At 39.7% G+C, this 22,454-nt stretch overlaps 1 protein-coding gene across 1 annotated transcript in view; it reads left to right on the plus strand.

The window, feature by feature from the left end:
* Cubn2 (Cubilin 2) overlaps nt 1-22,454 on the plus strand; it is an 864,444-nt gene that overhangs the window by 487,171 nt on the left and 354,819 nt on the right. Inside the window, exons 15-16 of the mRNA XM_067791923.1 lie at nt 11,402-11,553; nt 16,419-18,199. Coding sequence (XP_067648024.1) covers nt 11,402-11,553; nt 16,419-18,199 — 1,933 coding nt within the window. The remainder of the gene's footprint in view (nt 1-11,401; nt 11,554-16,418; nt 18,200-22,454) is intronic.

A 22,454-nucleotide genomic window follows, 5' to 3' on the forward strand; every position in this document is an offset into this window, starting at 1 on the left:
TTAAAATGCGAAGAGGTTTAAGTCTACGATAATAAAGTTAAGAATGCCGAATTTATTTTGGGAAGTAGTGGCGGCTTAGCATTTATCACCCCCCATTCTATACAATATAATCTGCTTCACTTTAATATCAGCCCCAAGGTTAGGCGATGTCAACCTTGAAAATATATACACCTATACTCACCTGCAGTTACTGTTGTAGCGATAAAGACACTCCCTCAAAGGTTATGGGGAGTGTTATCAATGTTGATGGTCCTTTGCCGGATATAGATCCGACAGTGCGGTAACAAGCACCATTGAAGTATTTAATTCCGAATTAATATGACTGCATCGATCCTTCTAGGCCACCCTCCCCCTCCTTTTCGTCAGGAAATTGGGGCCGCCAGAGCCTCGCCTGCTAAATTTGTGTATGATACAACAGGATTCGCCCCACATAGGTGAGGTTGACAATTGCGGAAGCTGTGAATTGCGCTTATCAACCCCTTGTGTCCCCCCACCTGCTGTCCAAGAGGTTATCGGTCTGCGCAACTTCTTCAGAGTAGGACTCATCGTTGAATGGCAGCCAATGGTTCCTTTAGCATCCGCCTACCTGCCCATACTCCAGATAGTCGGCGTAGTTTGCTGCGTTTCCGCTCATTTGGGAAAGGCCCTTCGGGATCATTCGGAACTCTTTATCGTGGCCGTTGGAATTCCTATCATACCACGTTTCCCCCTCACTACGGTAGTCACCTTGCCGTTTTTGTGAGGGCTTAGCTGAAGAAATACCAACATCTTAATCCTGGGTGCTATACGGACAGTGCCTATCGGACGATTTGCAGCCAGGGTATATATTCGGCTGTATTCGAACGGAGCCTTCCCGATACCAAGCCACCTCGGGAAGTATTTATGGCCTTACTGCAGTAAGGGGCACTGCTGTGGCGGGCGGCTCTTTATCCGTATTTAATACTGGGCCGCTAAGCCCGCTTTGTCGGACAGGTGGTCGTACGACCAAGATGAAAGACTCAATATTTAATTTTAATAAGGACAATGGTAAGGGGTGGACTGAGTCGCAAACCAAGGATGGTAAAAACGCAATGCGTCGGACGTGGGGAGAGAGAGTAGTACTTATTCAATGAACTCATTGTTGGAAAAGCATACAAATGAAAACGGATAGGTAGAGTGGAGAAGGTACGGAAAAGAGAAAGTAAGAGAGCTCTGTCGCAGCACCGTGCAGCACTAAGAATTGTGCAACACTTGGAAGCAGAAGTCAACCCAACATAAAATGAGATAGGGCGCATGGAATAGGCTCATAAGGCGGTAGAAATAAGTTGAAGGCAGTTCAAGAGATTTTCTGCGAAAATCCCTCGGTACTGCAACCGGTACGAGCGGAAAGAAGCGTCGAATTGCAGAATGAAGAGGCAACGTTCGGGGGAAGGCGACAAACCTGCATATACAACACAAGTAGGACTAGAGGTGTAGGACAGATGGGCCCGAAAAGCGAGGTAGCTACTACCTCGAAAGCTGCAAGCCAGAGGGAAGGCGTGACGGAGGGCTTCCCAAGGCAGTCGGTTCTATGTACCGGAGCGACTCGGGATTTTTCCCGACCAAGGACTGTCATTTCAGAGTAACACCATTTAATTTGTTGCGTCCCTCCCACAAATTGTCATTCTACCATCAGCTCCTTGCAGCGGGAGTGTTCCATATTCTCTTGCTCCGGGAAGGTATCGAATGCAATCCGGGTCCGTCTCCTGACCCCGGTCCTGAGAAATGTTTTTGCTGCATCTGCCGGAAAAGAATCTTTTTAGGATGGTCATACTCTGTTCAGTGTGTCTCGTGTAAGGGATGGTTGCATCGGACAGGTTGTTCTGGGCTTGATCCCAAAACCCGACGTCCACATAACTTTTATAAATCTTTTGTGGCTCCTTGCTGTTCACGTCCAAGGGCGTCCCGTAGTCTACGCCATAGCGCCCCCACTACCTTCCAGCAGCCCAGCTGCTCAGCAAGCCACAATTAGTACCCGCTGCTGCTCGCGCCCTGCGGCGCCAACAACTCAAACAGCTGCTACCACTCATAACTACTATCTTCGCAGTAGAGTCGGTAGCAATTCTGGGCATCAGCCCCTGCCCCCGGCTTCTACCCCCTCTTTTCCGGCAGCAATCGTGTAGGTCAGGGAAACAGAATCTTAGTCCCTAACCCCGTTTGCATCGTTTGCCAGCACAGAATATATATGTTTGCGACATCCGCAAAATGCAGCTCCTACCTTGGGCGGTGCCACTTTCCTAGATGTTCTGGCCTCCGAGACGGCAACCCTCCGACGGGTTTCATTGCGCCATGTTGCCAGGTCGCAAACCCCAATCTAGCGGGTACCCCAATGCTTGCCCAAGGACGCCCAGTCCCAGGGCCACAACAGCAGTTGCATCCTGGCCTTCCTCAACCTAGGCGTAGTCACCCGTCAATTACTCCCAGAGTGGCGACGTCTCTGCAATTCGAAGTTTCTTTCCGCTCGTACCGGTTGCAGTACCGAGGGCAACTCTCTTGAACTGCCTTCAGCTTAATTCTACCGCCTCATGAGCCTATTCCATGCGCCCGATCTCCTTTTCTGTTGGGTTGACCACTGCTTCCAAGTGTTGCACAATTCTTAGTGCTGCACGGTGCTGCTACAGAGCTCTCTTACTTTCTCTTCTCCGTACCTTCTCAACTTTCATTTGTATGCTTTTCCAACAATGAGTTCATTGAATAAGTACTACTCTCTCTCCCCAAGTCCGACGCATTGCATTTTTGCCATCCTTGGCTTGCGACTCAGTCCACCCCTTACCATTGTCCTTATTAAAATTAAATATTGAGTCGTTCATCTTGGTCGTACGACCACCTGTCCGACAAAGCGGGCTTAGCGGACCAGTATTAAATACGGATAAAGAGCCGCCCGCCACAGCAGTGCCCCTTACTGCAGTAAGGCCATAAATACTTCCCGAGGTGGCTTGGTATCGGGAAGGCTCCGTTCGAATACAGCCGAATATATACCCTGGCTGCAAATCGTCCGATAGGCACTGTCCGTATAGCACCCAGAATTAAGTTGTTGGTATTTCTTCGGCTAAGCCCTCACAAAAACGACAAGGTGCCTACCGTAGTGAGGGGGAAACGTGGTATGATAGGAATTCTAACGGCCACGATAAAGAGTTCCGAATGCTCCCGAAGGGCCTTTCCCAAATGAGCGGAAACGGAGCAAACTACGCCGACTATCTGGAGTATGGGCAGGTAGGCGGTTGCTAAAGGAACCATTGGCTGCCATTCAACGATGAGTCCTACTCTGAAGAAGTTGCGCAGACCGATAACCTCTTGGACAGCAGGTGGCGGGGACACAAGGGGTTGATAAGCGCAATTCACAGCTTCCGCAATTGTCAACCTCACCTATGTGGGGCGAATCCTGTTGTATCATACACAAATTTAGCAGGTGAGGCTCTGACGACCCCAATTTCCTGACGAAAAAGAGGGGGCGGGTGATCTAGAAGGATCGATGCAGTCATATTAATTCGGAATTAAATACTTCAATGGTGCTTGTTACCGAACTGTCGGATCTATATCCGGCAAAGGACCATCAACATTGATAACACTCCCCATAACCTTTGAGGGAGTGTCTTTATCGCTACAACAGTAACTGCAGGTGAGTATAGGTGTATATATTTTCAAGGTTGACATTGCCTAACCTTGGGGCTGATATTAAAGTGAAGTAGATTATATTGTATAGAATGAGGGGTGGTAAATGCTAAGCCGCCACTACTTCCCAAAATAAATTCGGCATTCTTAACTTTATTTATAATGTCGTAGACTTAAACCTCTTCGCATTTTAAATTCATAGATTTTTTTCAAAGTGGGCATGGTCGCCAACCGATTCCGATTATTATATAAAGTGTATACATATATGTATAATAGTAAAGACAACCTTTATGACAAATTTCAATATGATACCTTCACCGGATTTTGATTTACGGCTTCTTCTAAATTTGGGAGGATTTTACCAATTTTTTTTTTTTTTGTCGTAAAGTCAACACACATATCCAATTTCATTTCTACGTCCAACTTTGGCAAGGAATTATAGCAAATTTCAAAATTTCGATATTGATTTTTTTCAAAATGGGCGTGGTCGCCAACCGATTCCATTTATTTCCACAAGGTATATATACAAAAGTAAAGGCACCTTCATACCAAATTTCAATATAATTTCTTTACTGGGTTTTGATTTAGGACCAAACAACTTTTTTAGTTTTCCTCTTCTAAATGTGGAAGGTACCACGCCCATTTTACTAAATTTCTATTTCTCGTAATAAGGTAAATCCACATATCAAGTTTTATAACTTTACCGGCCTTTTGTAATGAATCATCGCACTTTTTCCATTTTTTGCATTTTTTTTATATCGAAAAAGGTTATCGTTCTATTTCCCCCATTTTCAATAGGATTATATTCTTTGTTCAGCTGCTGGTGAACCAAATTTCGTAAAGACGGAAGGACAGACATGGCTTAATCAAAATATTTTTCGATGCTTATAATTTTGATATTAGAAGTCTATCAGCCCGATTCTAAACAAGAATTCCTTGCGAGTTTTTTTCCTTCTCCCATATCTCGTATTCTAAATAAAAATTCTTTGTGAGTTTTTTCACTTCTCCCTTTTCTCTTATTCTGAACAATGTTCCAAAAACCGGAAACTGGTTATGGAAGAAAAGTAGGTATTATGAATGTGAGTGAGAGGGAGATTTCTCTGCCATTTCTTAGGAGTTTTTTAATTTTGATTGTATAACGGTTGGTTGTACAGGTATAAAGGAATCGAGATAGATATAGACTTCCATATATCAAAATCCTCAGTATCGAAAAAAAATTTGATTGAGCCATGTCCGTCCGTCCGTCCGTTAACACGATAACTTGAGTAAATTTTGAGGTATCATGATGAAATTTGGTATGTAGGTTCCTGGGCACTCATCTCAGATCCCTATTTAAAACGAACGATATCGGACTATAACTACGCCCACTTTTCCGATATCGAAAATTTCGAAAAATCGAAAAAATGCGATAATTCATTACCAAAGACGGATAAAGCGATGAAACTTGGTAGGTGAGTTGAACATATAACGCAGAATAGAAAATTTGCAAACTCTTGGACAAAGGACGTGGCACCGCCCACTTTTAAAAGAAGATAATTTAGAAGTTTTGCAAGCTGTAATTTGGGAGTCGTTGAAGATATCATGATGAAATTTGGCAGGAACGTTACTCCTGTTACTATATGTATGCATAATAAAAATTAGCAAAATCGGAGAACGACCACGCCCACTGTAAAAAATTTTTTTTTAAGTCAAATTAAAAAAAAAAAAAGTTAATATCTTTAAAGTATATAAGTAAATTATGTCAACATTCAACTCCAGTAATGATATGGTGCAACAAATGACAAAAATAAAAGAAAATTTCAAAATGGGCGTGGCTCCGCCCTTTTTAATTTAATTTGTCTAGGATACTTTTAATGCCATAAGTCGAACAAAAACTTACCAATCCTTGTGAAATTTGGTAGGGGCTTAGACTCTAGGACGATTACTGTTTTCTGTAAAAAGGGCGAAATCGGTTGAAGCCACACCCAGTTTTTATACACAGTCGACCGTCTGTCCTTTCGCTCGGCCGTTAACACGATAACTTGAGCAAAAATCGATATATCTTTACTAAACTCAGTTCACGTAATTATCTGAACTCAATTTGTATTGGTATAAAAAATGGCCGAAATCCCGCTATGACCACGCCCACTTTTTCGACATCGAAAATTACGAAAAATGAAAAAAATGCCATAATTCTATACCAAATACGAAAAAAGGGATGAAACATGGTAATTGGATTGGTTTACTGACGCAAAATATAACTTTAGAAAAAAAACTTTATAAAATGGGTGTGACACCTACCATATTAAGTAGAAGAAAATGAAAAAGTTCTGCAGGGCGAAATCAAAAGCCCTTGGAATCTTGGCAGGTATTCTGTTCGTGGTATTACATATGTATGTATATAAATAAATTAGAGGTACCCGGCAGATGATGGTGTGGGTCACCCTGGTCCACATTTTGGTCGATATCTCGAAAACGCCTTCACATATAAAACTACCACCACTACCTTTTAAAACCCTCATTAATACCTTTAATTTGATACCTATATCGTACAAACACATTATAGAGTCACCCCTGGTCCACCTTTATGGCGATATCTCGAAAAGGCATCCACCTATAGGACTAAGGGTTACTCCCTTTTAAAATACTCATTAACACCTTTCATTTGATACCCATATCGTACAAACAAATTCTAGAGTCACCCCTGGTCAACCTTTATGGCGATATGCCTAAATGGCGTCCACCTATAGAACTAAGGCCCACTCCCTTTTAAAATACTCATTAACACCTTTCATTTGATACTCATATCGTACAAACAAATTCTAGAGTCGCCCCTGGTCCACCTTTATGGCGATATCTCGAAAAGGCCTCCACCTATAGAACTAAGGCCCACTCCCTTTTAAAATACTCATTAACACTTTTCATTTGATACCCATATCGTACAAACAAATTCTAGAGTCACCCCTGGTCCACCTTTATGGCGATATCTCGAAAAGGCATCCACCTATAGAACTAAGGCCCACTCCCTTTTAAAATACTCATTAACACCTTTCATTTGATACCCATATCGTACAAACAAATTCTAGAGTCGCCCCTGGTCCACCTTTATGGCGATATCTCGAAAAGGCCTCCACCTATAGAACTAAGGCCCACTCCCTTTTAAAATACTCATTAACACTTTTCATTTGATACCCATATCGTACAAACAAATTCTAGAGTCAGCCCTGGTCCACCTTTATGGCGATATGCCTAAATGGCGTCCACCTATAGAACTGAGGTCCACTCCCTTTTAAAATACTCATTAGTACCTTTCATTTGATACTCATATCGTACAAACACATTATAGAGTCACCCCTGGTCCACCTTTATGGCGATATCTCGAAAAGGCGTCTACCCATAGAACTAAGGCCCACTCCCTTTTAAAATACTCATTAACACTTTTCATTTGATACCCATATCGTACAAACAAATTCTAGAGTCAGCCCTGGTCCACCTTTATGGCGATATGCCTAAATGGCGTGCACCTATAGAACTAAGGCCCACTCCCTTTTAAAATACTCATTAACACCTTTCATTTGATACTCATATCGTACAAACAAATTCTAGAGTCACCCCTGGTCCACCTTTATGGCGATATCACGAAAAGGCGTCCACCTATAGAACTAAGGCTCACTCCCTTATAAAATACTTATTAACACCTTTAATTTGATACCCATATCGTACAAACAAATTCTAGAGTCGCCCCTGGTCCACCTTTATGGCGATATCTCGAAAAGGCATCCACCTATAGAACTAAGGCCCACTCCCTTTTAAAATACTTATTAACACCTTTCATTTGATGCCCATATCGTACAAGCAAATTCTAGAGTCACCCCAGGTCCACCTTTATGGCGATATCTCGAAAAGGCGTCCACCCATAGAACTAAAGCCCACTCCCTTTTAAAATACTCATTATGTTATTTTCCCTTATTTTGTCTCCATAGCTCTCAACTGAGTATGTAATGTTCGGTTACACCCGAACATAGCCTTCCTTACTTGTTCATTTGTTAAATTAAAGGAAATGCATCTATATAGTTAAAGTAAATTGGTTCTATAATTAAAAATTGCTTCAAATAAATGTTTTCATACATTTAAAAAAAAGAAACACGGGCAATCCCCGATTATTAAATCATACAAACAGTAAATTGGTTCTTTTAATTAAGAACACTTATTTGTTCAAATTTGTGATAAAATGTGTACATTCTACCACAATATTATTTATTTTAAGTAGAAAAGTATATCATAAGCAACGGAAGAGCTCTTGGTATATTTGATGCCGCCATCCAGAAATTGCGCAAGGATTTTTTAAGAAGGCTTAAAAGGATTTTGGCATATGACGAAAGACGAATTCAACTCGACTTGGCCGCCAGAAAATTGCTTTGCTGAATGAAAGCAGGCAACTCCAGCGGATTTGTGTTTTCCCGCCGTCTTCTTCTTCTTATGCTCAATTGACAAAACAGCTGACTTCGAAAATTAAAAATTCCTATTCCCCAATTATTGTTCTCTAGGAGAAAAGAATTGGGGGAATTTTTTCTCGGGAATAAAAAATCCACGAGAACAAAATTCCGAGGGAATTTTTAGAATTGGGCTGTATATCTATCTCGATTATTTTTGGCCATTGCGTACTACTCTGATCCAATCCTTGTGTACAAGCAGGCCGGGTCTACAAATTTATTTAATAATCTAAGTGAAAACTTTATTATTCTATTTCCTTAGTGTACGCTTATAGGCTCCGGCGACTAACAACGAGATTGACTGAATTTTTGTATGTGTGCGTGTCGGGTGGTTGACGCCCGCGACTACCAAATAAAAAGCCATCAATCAACATTTGCATTGAGAAACCGTAGCGTTCGGACGTGAATATGTCGCCATCGGATGATGATTTTTTTTTACTTGCATCTACAACAGTTTTATTAAATAAAAACAAAAGGAAAAAGAGTGATAAAAAGAAATTGTGGATGAATATAATATACGATTACAATATGCTTCCAGCTTTACATTCCATAATGCTGGTAAACATTGATAATTTTTAATGAATTTTAATATGAATTGCTGTTCTTCCTCGCACTTGTTCATTTTGAATGACAACACAAACTAAATACAACACTGCTGTTTTGTCAATCACACCCCGCGCCGATTAAATAAGCAGGCGTCAAATGAAAAAATCAAAAATTTTTGATTTTCATTAAGCTAGTATCCGACAACACATACGTGTATCACGAAGCCACTCGACTACACTACCACACACAAAATTAAAATTCACTCAATCTTGTTGTTAGTCGCCGGAGCTCTTTACACAGCCACCGGTTTTGATCGCCCGATGCCGGTCGTAATCGTCCGATAAAAATAAACACATTTATTTAGATGAGCGTCTGTACATTTCAACCGATCACCGAATTGGCGTGGGCCGTTGTCGTTTTACGTTGCCGATAAATTCGCGCGTGTTCAATTTTAACGTCCGATAAATTGCGTGCATTTACTGTGAAAAACTAATTATTTGTGCGATGGACTGAAAAATTGATTAATTGTGTACAAAACAGGGCCCTTTATAGGATAAGCACATAGAAGCATAAACGCAAGCGTATTTTTGCGAAAAAGTAAAATGTAAGAAAACAGCTGCCGGCCGATAATCGGTTGCAATTTTAACACCAACCCAACCGATTTCATCAGCTGATTGTAATTTTTCGGTTTATCGGTGGCTGTGTAAGCGTATCCTTAGAAGTATCATCCACATTTCGCAGGTTTGTGCAGCTTTGTGGAATCGACTTCCATTTTTTATACGTTCGTGGCCCAACAGAAATCGAAGAAGCATACCTTAAAACAAATTTAATGGGGTTACATCATCGGCGACCTTATTTACAACATGGACGCGCCAAATGTCGACCATATTGAACATCCACGTCGATTGCACGCGATCCACCACGTTACCGACTATGTGACGTTCGATCAGGATCTACATTTTGGAGAGCATGCAGCCGCAATTGTACCGCAAGTCCAGAACCGTAATAAAATCCTCATATCTCTTGCCGGCAGCACTTGGGGTAAAGATAAAGAAACGCTCATCACCACTTACAAAGTAATTGGCCGGCCGATTGCATGCTACGCGTCCCCGATAGGGCCTAAAGGTTACTCACTGGAAGAAAATACAGGCCTGCCAAAATACTGCCCTCAGACCCGCTACGGGCTGTCTTCTTATGTCCTCAGAACACCATATACATAATGAGGTGATAGTACTCCCCATTAGGGAGAGAAATGAAATGCTAACCAAACAGTTTCTATTGAATACCCAGAAACCTGGGCATACCAACAGACATCTGATTGATGAGGCTACACCTCCCAAGGGCTTAAGAGTTGATCTCCGTAAGCATTATGAGGAAATACGGCACCTGAGAATACAGCCGTATGAAGCAAACAAGCACAAGCAAGACCTCGGTGATATCCACAAACAGGCGTCGGACCTCTATGCCAGGAATTGCCGGGAAAATCCTGTACTCAAAGAAAAATACCCAGAACTAGCAGAGGAGGAACGCACTCCCCCTAGGGAGACGCGCGTCACTTTACCTCTACCTCGATCTGGATGCTGTTACAGGTTAAACTCTTACCTATCCAGAATCAACCCCGATATACAAAATGTATGTCCTGCTTGTAATGTGTTCCCACATGACACCAACCTTATTTTCAATTGTATTGTGGAACCTACGCCTCTAACACCAATTCCCCCATGGTGCGCCCCTGTTGAAACAGTTTCCTTGGACACCCAATAGAGGACTTTGATGACAATTTGTGATTGGTCTCACCTATTGGTTGGGGCGAAGCACTCCTACAACAACATCAAGAACAATCCTGCCTTACCTAAAATAAAATAAAATAATGTGTTCCTTGTTTTTTGAGCTTCGAATGCGTATGAACCGTACCTTCGCGACTCTGGAAATACCCATATGTTTAATTTGAAATTGGGATAATAAGGCCGACTTGCAGAGGGGCAGAGTTAATTTAAAAAATTTGTCAAAAATGTATGAGTTTAACCCCTCATGTCAGGTTCTGCCTTACAGTTGTAAATAATAATAAACAATTTTAGAGTTTTATTTTTCGCTCGGAAATTATAAATTATTTTTCGAGTTTTTTACTTGGTCCGAAAAATAATGGTTATAAACCAATGACAGAAATAAATAATTATATATACTTATATATATATATTTTTTTTTTAAAAAGTCATGCTGTAGGGCAAAATTTTATTTGTGCTTTTACAAAGGTATTCGAATCGACCTAGCGCCTGAATATGTTTCTTATTCAATGCAAAAAACTTTAAATGCGTACAAGAATTTTACAAATTTCTTTGGAAAAAAAGTATGATAATAAATTGCATTAATGTTTGACTACATTGTGGCAAGAAATTAGTCTTTATTTTGACTCACTGGGGAAAGTCTTAGTCATATATTTGTTTGATAGTTGTATACAGTTTCAAAAATGTTGGTCCTTTCTCTGACGCTTGTTCTTTTTACATAACCAATTTTGCAGCCCTTTTTCCATTGGCTTTTATTCCTGTTATTGTTGAAATGGGTTTGGGAAAAATGCAATTTCTTAGTTGGAGAAGAAGGGAAAATCGCATAATAAAACCTAGCCACATAGTTTAAGAACTCTATAACAATATATTGTAGAGGCATATCAGAACTAACGTTTAAGATTTAAAAAAATGCATTGGAGTATAACAAAAACATAATTTTATTTTTTTTTGTATTTTAATTATTTCTAGCACACAATAATGAGCTTAACACAACAATGGGTACAATTGAATCACCACCTTTAAACTCAATTCGTAATCAAGAAGCATTTACATGGAGGATTTTACTACCTAGAGGAAATTTTGTTTTCATTGAGTTCTTGGAGTATAATAAGGGACTGAGGGTAAGAACATTTGTTAAAAGATGTGTACAATAAAGGTTTCAGGGGCATAATAGTTATAGGTTTTATCGCATAAGAAAATTACGTTTTGAGATTTACTATGTGTTTTAAACATTTGATATAGCATTTTTTTTGTTATAGTCTTTCAATCTCTTTTTTAAATATATAGTATACTTCATATATAAAATTTCCAATACATATGTTGACAAAATACTATTTTCACCCAAATGTGCGAAATAAATTGGGGATAGATGTTAACTTTTTGCATATAACATAGAAGCAACAGTTAATGAAATTTTTGTATGTCAAAGTTCTATGTAAAAAATGTCAAATATTAAATTTCAGCGAGATCGTGAGACGTTTACAAAGTTTACATATTTGGGGAGGCACACTCTATGGGAGTGTGAGTAACTTATATTTTTTTTAAGAACAAAGCAAGAAACTAACATAGGCTTTACATTTTGCGATGTCACGAAGTTAGTTTCAGAGATATAAACAAATATTTGGACCTATTCTTCCTATTGATCTGTTTTATGCATAAAAGGATCTTCAACTCCTCAATTATTGAATGGAAATAGAAAATTTTGTTTCGAATAAGAGTTATTTGTAAGCGTTTAGTTTTTATTTTTCCTATAATATGTATTTATTTGTCAAGGCTTATTTTTTACGGTGCTTGATAGTTGTTAAGATCAAAAAGTATTTTTTATGCCAATAGCTCAAGTACAGAAAAGCTGCGCAGACGGATTTTAAACACACTGATTTACTACGCAAAAGTATCGCTGCATGACCTTCATGTTCAAACAAAATTTTGATACATAAAATCACTTACGAAAAATCCAAACAAGCATTAAATGGGAGTTAATGAAATAAAAAAAACGCTTATCCCCACTTACAAATTAATTGGCCGGCCACCTGCATGTTACAAGCCCCCAATATGGTCGCCGAGCCTCAGAGATACAAACTGGAAGAAACTACCGGCCTGTCAAAACACCGCACTCAGAACTGCTATCTACACAATGAGGATAGAGACTCCCCATAAAAGAGATAAATGAAATGCTGAACAAACAGAAACCTGGGCACCCCATCAGACATATGATTAAAGAAGCCCCGCCTCCCTGGGACTTAATGTAGTGTAATGCACGCCAGCAATATCTTCCTAGCCATATCTATCGCTCATTCAAAAGCCCAGGGGAAACCAAGATTTCATTTACCTGTTTGTTCCATTGCAGTGAAGACTCCCACCGAAGTGTATTTATATCGTATTGCCTGATTTTAAGTCTAAGTTATATGGCAAGAGTGAAACCAAATGGAGTAATCACTTAGCCAGTTCTGAAGGCCTATACGGGTAAAACGCATAACCGTGCACCTTGCAAAACAAAGCGAGTTCCCTTAATAATCTAAATATAGCATACAATTTTTTCTTTAGTGGACATACAGACTGCAAAATATTGAAGCTCACAACAACCTTCTCTAGGAATGCTGTAATGAGCAAAAGGAAAGTTCAAATTATTATTTTTATTGCCAGTGAAAAAAGTATTTTATTATAATTACCAAATAGCGTAAAGAATAAACGTTGAGCTAATTTTTATTTTTGCGTTTGATAACTATTTTGGATCAACGTTTTTGATATACATATGTATGTATGTTAACCTGGGTCGATTTTTATGGACGAAAGTTAACCGATATCGCGCCATCGATTTTTCGATAGGATTCGGGCTTAGGAAAAAAAAGTTCCGCTACGCATACCCAAAAAAATAATTTTCGAGCCTGCAAAAAAATAATGGCGAAAGGGTAAATTTTTCGACCAAAACACTCCTCAAAGCCCTAAAAATATTTTTTTTTTTTTCAAAAAACTGTTACAAAAAAGGTGGCGATAAAGTTTTTTGAAAAAAAAAAAATATTTTTAGGGCTTTGAGGAGTGTTTTGGTCGACAAAATTTACCCTTCCGCCATTTTTTTTTGCAGGCTCGAAAATTATTTGTTTGGGTATGCGTAGTGGAACTTTTTTTGCCTAAGCCCAAATCCTATCGAAAAATCGATGGCGCGATATTGGTTAATAAATCGACCAAGTCTAATGTATGTATTTTAAATTAAATGCTTAATTTTATATATGTACTAGCTTATGCCCGTGGGTTTTAACCCACGTTTCTATAAAAATATGCAAGCCACGCGTAACTGGCCATGGGTAAAACATGAGTTGTTAAGATTGACATCTGCTACAGCTAATGACTGTTGTTGTATGATATAATCATATTTGTAACAGGATTCCCCTCGCGTAAGTGAGGTTGACAATACAAGCTCTGAGGCTATAAAGGTTTGTATTGCGCTCATCAATCCCTTGATCCGCATCTAATGATTGTCGTTGAGCTTCATTGATAAGGATAGGAAATTTGAGGCATTTAAAATTCAAAATACAAATCTATCGGTATCAATGGAATCATTGGTATTAAACTTTATTGTTTTCGAAATTTTCCGATAAAACGAATTGCTTCAATGACATCCGTAAAAGTTTTGTGATGAAAAGCCTTGTCCCACTACATAAGCGTGGAGAATCGAAATAACGAAGCATATATATTATGATATTATGGGCCCCTTTTAAGGACCAATCGATAAGGAGGAATTTCTGATTGCTCAAAAGAGCTAATAAACTCAATCGGACAATCAGCTTGGGACTCTTCCATGACTGTGTTAATGGAGTGATAAGTCGTCTTGGTTCTAGTGATATTAACATCCTCAATTTAAGGTGCCTAAAATGCCTTTTTTCAAAGCAATTTATAGTTTGTAAAGATAGATTCAATATTTGGAAGAAACATATTAAAGCTTCATGTGATGTCATAATTTCTCAAAAATTTGCAGGAAAAGAAATCAAATCTGTTAATAAAGAAAGAGGAATTTTGCCATAATTAATTTCAATAAGTTGTTTGACAAAAGCTGCTGCTGAAGTGTTTCCGCCAAAATGCCCTCTCATATTTCTAAAGAGAGTGAATTTTTGTACGTAAAGCCGCCTATAGACGAAAAAGCACGCATTTACTTCAACTGCGGCTGTTCCAGCAAATAACAGGAAAGCACCACCTTTTGGGATGATCATTAAACCTTAAAATTACATCAATTAATATCAAATTAAGCAGAAATGTTTTTTTCCGGTTTCTCCATGCGTATCCAAAAATATCAACCCTAAAGATAACATAAAAGAATACTAAAGGAATAACAGCCAAACCCAACTCTGCAATCAAACTTTACGTGTTGAAATAACCTAAGCTTTTAAGTCAGCCATAGTTCTGAAAGTCCCATTTGTCTTAATTTTTTTTCAATTCCATATATTACTGGTGCTGTTAGGACTTAACGTCATATAGCTACATACCAATTTTCATTATTCCATTTATATGGGAGGTGCCACGCCCCACCTCACATTTTCTTGAGGGAGGATTGACCTCATATAACTCCTTACTGAATTTCAATGTTCTAGCATGAATACAATCAGAGTTATGTAGTACCAAATATTCATTTTGCATGGGAGGTGCCACGCCCCTTTTATATATCGATATTACTTTTAGCTTATGACCATCCTTTGAAGGTTTCTAGTGAGTTGTGCAAATTTGGTTGTGATCGGTCGATCCGTTTAAGACGCAACTAGATCTATACCTATATACATACATACATAATTTGAATTTTATATGTATAGATAGATAGATTGATAGATGATGCGGATAGACTGAAGTTAAGAAAAAAATTTAACGGCGGAAGAGTACTAAACGTCCAAAAGGACTAACAGCCAAAGAACTATGTAGTCAAACTTTAGCGGTTATAATAATCTAAGTTTGTACGGTAGCCATAGTTCTGAAAAATCTCATTTTAAGAAAGTGCCGCGCCCACTTTTCCCCAATTCCACATTTTACTGGAGGTGTTAGGACTTAACGTCATATAGCTCCTTACCAATTTTCATTATCCTACCATTACTACATCCAGAGATATGCAGTATGATATATTCCATTTGTATGGGAGATGCTATGCCCCCTTCTCCCTCACCCCACACTTTCTTCGACATGTTAAGGATTGACCCCATATACATAACTCCTTACTGAATTTCAATGTTCTACCATGAATACCTTCAGAGTTATGCAGTATCAAAGATTCCATTTGTATGGCAGGTGCCACGCGCCTTTTATATATCGAAATTATTTTTAGCCTATGACCATCCCCGGAAGGTTTCAATTAGGTTGTGCAAATTTGGTTGTGATCGGTCGATCCGTTTAGGACGCAACCCGATCTATACCTACATACATACATAATTTAAATTTTATATATATAGATGTAGGAATCCATGGAAATAAATCAAATCTTATAATTTTATATGAATACAGCCAGGGCTCAATTATATGGTTGGCTCATCTCATCAGCTGATTTTATTTATTTCATTGCATGGTCGATGGGATTGTCAAAAGGAGATGGCAAACTCAAAATGAAACCAACACATTGGCAACATTTTCTTACAACATACAAAAACTGCTAATTTTTATGTTTCCATTCCATACCATTCGCACCAACACGCAGATTTTAACAATCTGGACTAACATATTTTGTTTTTGTATAGATGAGCCGTATATGGCTGAACTATGAATACAGCACTCTTGTGACAATGTATACAATAATTTACATATATTTGATCTCGGATAAGTTAATAATTAGTGATGTATATTTGAACGATTTTCCGTCATCGCTTGTCAAATTTGGTTTCGAAACAAACCACTGATGATGGCACAACGCCGAAACCGGTTTGTCTCGAAACAAAAAATCATTCCTATCCACCCTGTAGGAAAATCAACAAAACAATATAAGTCAGTTAATAATTATTCTTTTTGTCTTTCTTAGTTATATGACGGTTTCGATGAAACGGCCTTGGAAGTGCCAATATTAGAGTCACCTTGGCAATACACATCCAGTAGTCATGTTTTGTATTTGGTTAGCAGAAACAATGAGCTCCATTCATTTAAAATTTATTGGAGGGCCGTTAACAACAGTGTCGTGCAAACTAATGTTTCCAGAAATGATTGCAATAACACGTTCGTTTTGGGCTATACAACTCGTTTGAATATTTCCTCGCCTGGCTATCCGTACGGGTATGCCAATAACTTAGAATGTGAATGGACATTAAAACCGGAGGATCCTACAGATCATATTTTACTAAGTATATACGAAGTAAAGCTTGAGCCTTTCGGAGAATCTGACTACTTGCGAATACTTTCTTCAACTAATTTAAGGGACTGGCACAAGGAACTGGATATTTCAGACAGCAATGACACAAATATGCTTCCAGTCAAAGTTATACATGGTACACCTTTTTTAAAACTTGTACTACATACGGATTCTAATTTTAACCGCACTGGTTTTACATCAATTGCAAGGACTATATGTGGATCCAATATGACCGGAATAACTGGGCAAATAATGGTAAACAATATTATACCATGGAGCTTAAATTTAGTTTGCAAATGGCAGTTTACAGTTCCGACAGGTAAAAAAGTTTTGCTTCGTTTCGATTATTCAAATAAGACCATACCTATATCTAAACCGTGCCGGCAATATGCCGTTGTCTACGACGGTTTCGACTATAATGCGCCTATATTATCACCTGGACATATATGCAATCAACAGGGCCATAACGTTAAAACTTTAGAATCTTCAAGTAACAGACTGACAGTTAAATATAATCTCAATTGGACAAATCCATTTGAACGGGATCTTGACTTTAACCTTACCTATCTAGAAATAGGTGACTGTGACACCGAAGTACAATTAACCCATTATCTTAATTCGGTTAATATTAGCTCACCAAATTATCCTAGCGTGCCAAACCCTCACACCGATTGCAATTGGATTATAATTGGCCCTGTAGGCGAAACTTTACAAGCGGAATTCTTGGATCACTTCAGTATGAATACCCGTTATTGTGATAAGGAGTTTGTTGAGTTCTTTGATGGTTCTACGGAGTTATCACGAAGTTTTGGACGTTTTTGTACAAAACCCAGTACAATCCGATCTACAGGAAATATTCTTCGTTTACACTATTTGAGTGATATAAGCGAACCCAGAAATGGATTTCGGGTCAATGTGTCCATTGCTAGCTGTGGAGGCACATACACAACTGCAGCTGGTGAAATAAGCTCAATAGGCTATCCTACGCTTGGTGCATACCCTAAACCATCAGTTTGTGAATATACAATTAAAATGCCAGATCATTCTCGTATGCGCTTGAATTTCAGTGATATAGACTTACCCTATGAAAATACTGATTTGAATAAATCTGATCGTATTCAAATAATTCCTTTAAGTGAGAATGAGGAAACAATAAATTTGTACGGTAATACTACTCTTCCACCATTACTGGATCTGGATACTAATAAAATCGTCATACGTTTCCTATCATTCTCTGGAAATCGGTTGCATCGAGGATTCAAGTTAACATTCCAGCGTCTATACGGATTTTGTTTCCGCGACGTTAATAAAGATGCTGGTATTTTAACATTCAACGCGATCGGACAAGTACCTCTCTATGTCAAATGCAAATGGAAAATAAGAGTTCCAAAAGGACAACGAGTAACTTTTGAGTTTTTGAAGTTCGAAGCTCAAACTTCTGCTAATAGCACAGAACGGTAAGTCCCATTGGGTATTGATGAATAAGAAACAGAACTTTTGAAACTACTAAATGAAACCGAATCCAAAACAATTTTTAGAATTTAAATCCGAATTCTATTTTCTAATGACGTTTTCCTTCCTGAAAAACGAGGTTGCCTTATTTAAACTGATTCTTGAGTAACTTAAACTAAAACAGACAGGCCCAAGATAATCAAATATTAATGCAAAAAAAAGAAGAAACTTGGGTTTATATTTTTTTTATTAATTTTTATATTCAGGGCCCTTATCGTGGTTTACGATCACTGATCGAAACCCATTTTTACCCAAACGATAGATATCAAACGGTCCACCTTTTTTTAAAAATGACAATCAATTATGGATATTATGAGTACGAATCGTCCCCATGTCACATATCCCTGCAGTCAAAAGATAAAGTAGTCAGCAAACATTCTACTTCATTGACTATAATTTTGTGGGGTTATTCATACTAGTAAGATTTTGAATAGGTTATTGACAAATATTTTGTCTGTCGGACTCTATGAAATGCGCGAACGCTTTCTTCCGGCAATTTGCAATGCATACTTCAATTAACAAGACAAGACGTCGTAGAAATCTCGCTTAAAATCCCAGCTAACGATCGTGAGTTGTTATCATTCCTTTAGTCAGTAGGGAAGGCGTTGGTAACCACTCTGCTTCCTTAGAAACCTAGGAGCATTATACAATTTTTTAAATTCAATTTAAAGTACCAAGCCAGAACAAAATCGTCAAGTCGCTGGCAGCAAAACCTACAAATAAATTAACCGACTGCTCATGTGATGCGCGTCACCGGTTTGGTCGCCCAGCTTAAAAGTAACACACTGGAAAAGTTTGAAGGTGTGCCAAATACTGTACTCAGAACTACCACGGCATGTCTTCTTATGACCCCTGAACACCACCAACATAGTGAGGCAAAAGAGCTCTACTTAAACGAGTTTTTGCGATATGACTCTCCTATGTTAGCTGGTTTCCCAGGCTTTAGTAGTGGGGCCACCTTGGCCATTTTCCATTTTTCGGATATGAAAAAGGTGGAAAGAGACAGTGCTAAATATTTGAAACCCTCTTTCCCTAGGCTTTTAAGCATCGGCATCGCTATGCCGTCTGGGCCCACTGCTTTGAATGGTTTAGCATGACCGATGGCATCCTCAACCTCTTTGGCGGTGATGGTAATTGGTGACGTACTGAACTTATGTTTACGTGCGTGTCTGTTGGCCCTCCGTCTATTTTTGTCGATCGTAGAATGCATTATGTATTGTCGGCAGAAAGCGCTCGTGCATTTTTTCGCATCCGACAGCACTTTGTCTCCAAAGGCGATGGAAGCTTTGTCCTTGTGCCTAGACGGATTCGATAGGGACTTTCCAGTGGACCAAAGTTTACCTACACCGGCAGAGAGGTTACAACCGCTTAGGTGCTCCTCCCATTTCGCCCGCTTGTGTTCATCCACAAGCGATCTGATGCGTTGGTTTATATCCCTTATTTGGGGGTCGCCGGGATCAAGCTGTCTTATATGGTCACGTTCTTTCGCTAAACTTGCGGCCTCTGCCGGGAATTGGGGCCGAATTTCGGGAATTCTACCGGCGGGAATGAAACGAGCCGAGGCGTATTCAATGACGTTGCGGAAAGCACACTCCCCTTGGCGGGCATCAGTTGGGATAGGGAGGGCAGCAAAGCGGTTGTCTGTAAAGGATTTGTATTTCGTCCCACTTTCCTTTTTTAAAGTTAATTAAAGTGCGTTTTTCTGCGCATCGGCTGCCAGTTGACGCAGTTTACGAGTTCTGCGCTCACGATTGAAATATCAGGCGAACTGTGACAGCTTCCTACCATACGTGTGGTCTCCGTTTATAGTGCAGAACGTCGTTTCTTCTATTTGATTCGCTAACATCTCACCCCTACTGTCCACGCGCAAGTTTGAATGCCAGAGATCGTGATGGGCATTGAAATCGCCTAAGATAATGCGATTGTTTCCAGTGAGTACGCCGCTGATATCAGCACGGTATCCACTAGGGCAACAGGTGACAGGAGAGATGTAGATGTTGATGATTTCTAGATTTGCATCGCCCGACCGGACAGATAATCCTTGACGCGCTAAGGCGCAGACTACGGGACGTCCTAGGACGTGAACAGCAAGGAGCCACAAACGATTTATAGAAGTTACGTGGACGTCTGGTTTTGGGGTCTAACCCAGAACAACCTGTCCGATGCAATCATCCCTTACACGAGACACACTGACAAGAGTATGACCGTCCTAATAAGATTCTTTTCCGGCAGATGCAGCAAAACCATTTCTCAGAACCGGGGTTAGGAGACGGACCCGGATTGGGTTCGATACCTTCCCGGATACCTTCCCCATTTAATTTGTGGTTCGTTCCCTCACACTCTGTTGTTTGGCCAATGAACTACCTCGTAGAGCTTGCGCTTGACGGATTGGGTTTGCATAATCAGTATCGTTCTGACGTTTCACAACAGTAGTGCGCCCTGGCTTGAAACCACCCTTGTATTCTTTCTGGGAAGTTCTTTCGTTCGTTTTAGTGCGTCCATTAGGGTTTGTCAATGCCAATGGTTTTCTCGCAGGTACCTTTGATTTTGATTTGTTTGGCCCATTCGTTCCATTAACCTATGCCCGATCTACTGCTTTTGACTTTTGTGGTACTCGCTTACTGCTGATTTCCAAACTGTAGTTTAGTGGTACATCCTTGTTCTTATATCGCATAGTCTTTTTCTGCATGTCGATCCTGATGCCATGGTCAACTAAGAAATCTGCTCCCAATATGGCTCCATCAACGATCTCTGCCACAACGAATTTGCGTAAAACCATGACCTTCCCAATTAAGACTTCACATACCACTTCTCCCTGGACGTCGTTATACTCGCCAGTGACCATACGCATTACTCTCCTGTTGACCAAATCAGATCGGATTAAGGAATGAGATGCGCCCTTATCTACAGTCAGTACACGCTCCTTGCCATCCACATCTCCTCTGACGGTAAGACTGCTCTATTTGTGATACAGATATCACAGGATAAGCAATATCTGAGGCAAGTTCTCGATCTTTATATCTGGATCGCTCTTGTTCATCTCCTCCAGCTTTGTACTTAAGACCACCCATGCTGTTGGAACCACTAGAATCAACATTGCAATGTCGTGCAATGAGACCTGGCTTCCCGAATTTTAAGCATTTGATTAGCCTGTCACTACGCTTTTGTGATCCTGTCAACGCCTCCAATATTGTGTTCACCCAGTCTGGTCTTTCTACTTCCACGCGGCGTGCTTTGAAAGTTGGCTTACACAGGAGCGATGCTGTTTCCTAAATCAGAGCATGTAATACTGTTTCTGCGAATGTTGGTTTTGGATTCGCATATGCAGCTCGTTTCGTTTCGACATCCCGTATTCCATTTATAAAGCTCTGAATTTTTACCCTCCCGGTGTATTCCACGGGTGCGTCCTCATTTGCGATATGAGCCAATCTTTCAACATCCGAAGCAAACTCCTGCAAAGGCTCATTCGCTTTTTGGTAACGGTTTTGCAACTCAATTTGGTGTATCTGTTGTCTATGTTCTCTTCCGTAACTACTCTCGACAGCGGCCGTCAATGCTTCATAAATGTTCCGTTCGTACTCTGGAATTTTCTGTAAGATATCAGCTGCAGGCCCTTTCAATGCCACGAACAGTGCAGCAACTTTATCATTCGCATTCCAGTTGTTCACTGCTGATGTCTTCTGAAATTGTAGTTTAAAGACCTGAAAAGAAACAGAACCGTCAAAAGATGGAGTTTTTACCTTCGTATTGCTTGCTGAAACAGCTGGACGATTTAGGTGCAACTCCTGTATACGACTTCTCAAAGCATCCACCTCCGCCTCGAATTTTTCTTCAAACTGCATTATTTTTCGTCCATGCGCGCTTCGAGTTTTGATGATATACGCGCCTCTTGTGCTTCTATTTGTACTGTTATGCGTATCTCTTGTTCTTTCAGTTGAGATGTCATATATGTCTTTTGTTCTTCCAGCTGTGATGAAATTTTTGTTTCCTGTGTTTCAATCATGGCTGTTATGCGTGTCTCTTGGGATTCCAGTTGAGATGACATTTGCGACAATACTGCTAGTATCGCGTTAGTGTTAACACTTGCTAATGGATTCGAAGTCTCTATCTTCTCCTCCATTTTAGCCGCCGACTCTGCCACATCAGGATAAAAAGTGTGTTCATCAAAGTCGATTCCTTCCAATTCCATAGCTTCCCTTA

This window comes from Eurosta solidaginis, chromosome 5, assembly GCF_040869045.1.
Source record: "Eurosta solidaginis isolate ZX-2024a chromosome 5, ASM4086904v1, whole genome shotgun sequence".
NCBI classification, from domain to species: domain Eukaryota; kingdom Metazoa; phylum Arthropoda; class Insecta; order Diptera; family Tephritidae; genus Eurosta; species Eurosta solidaginis.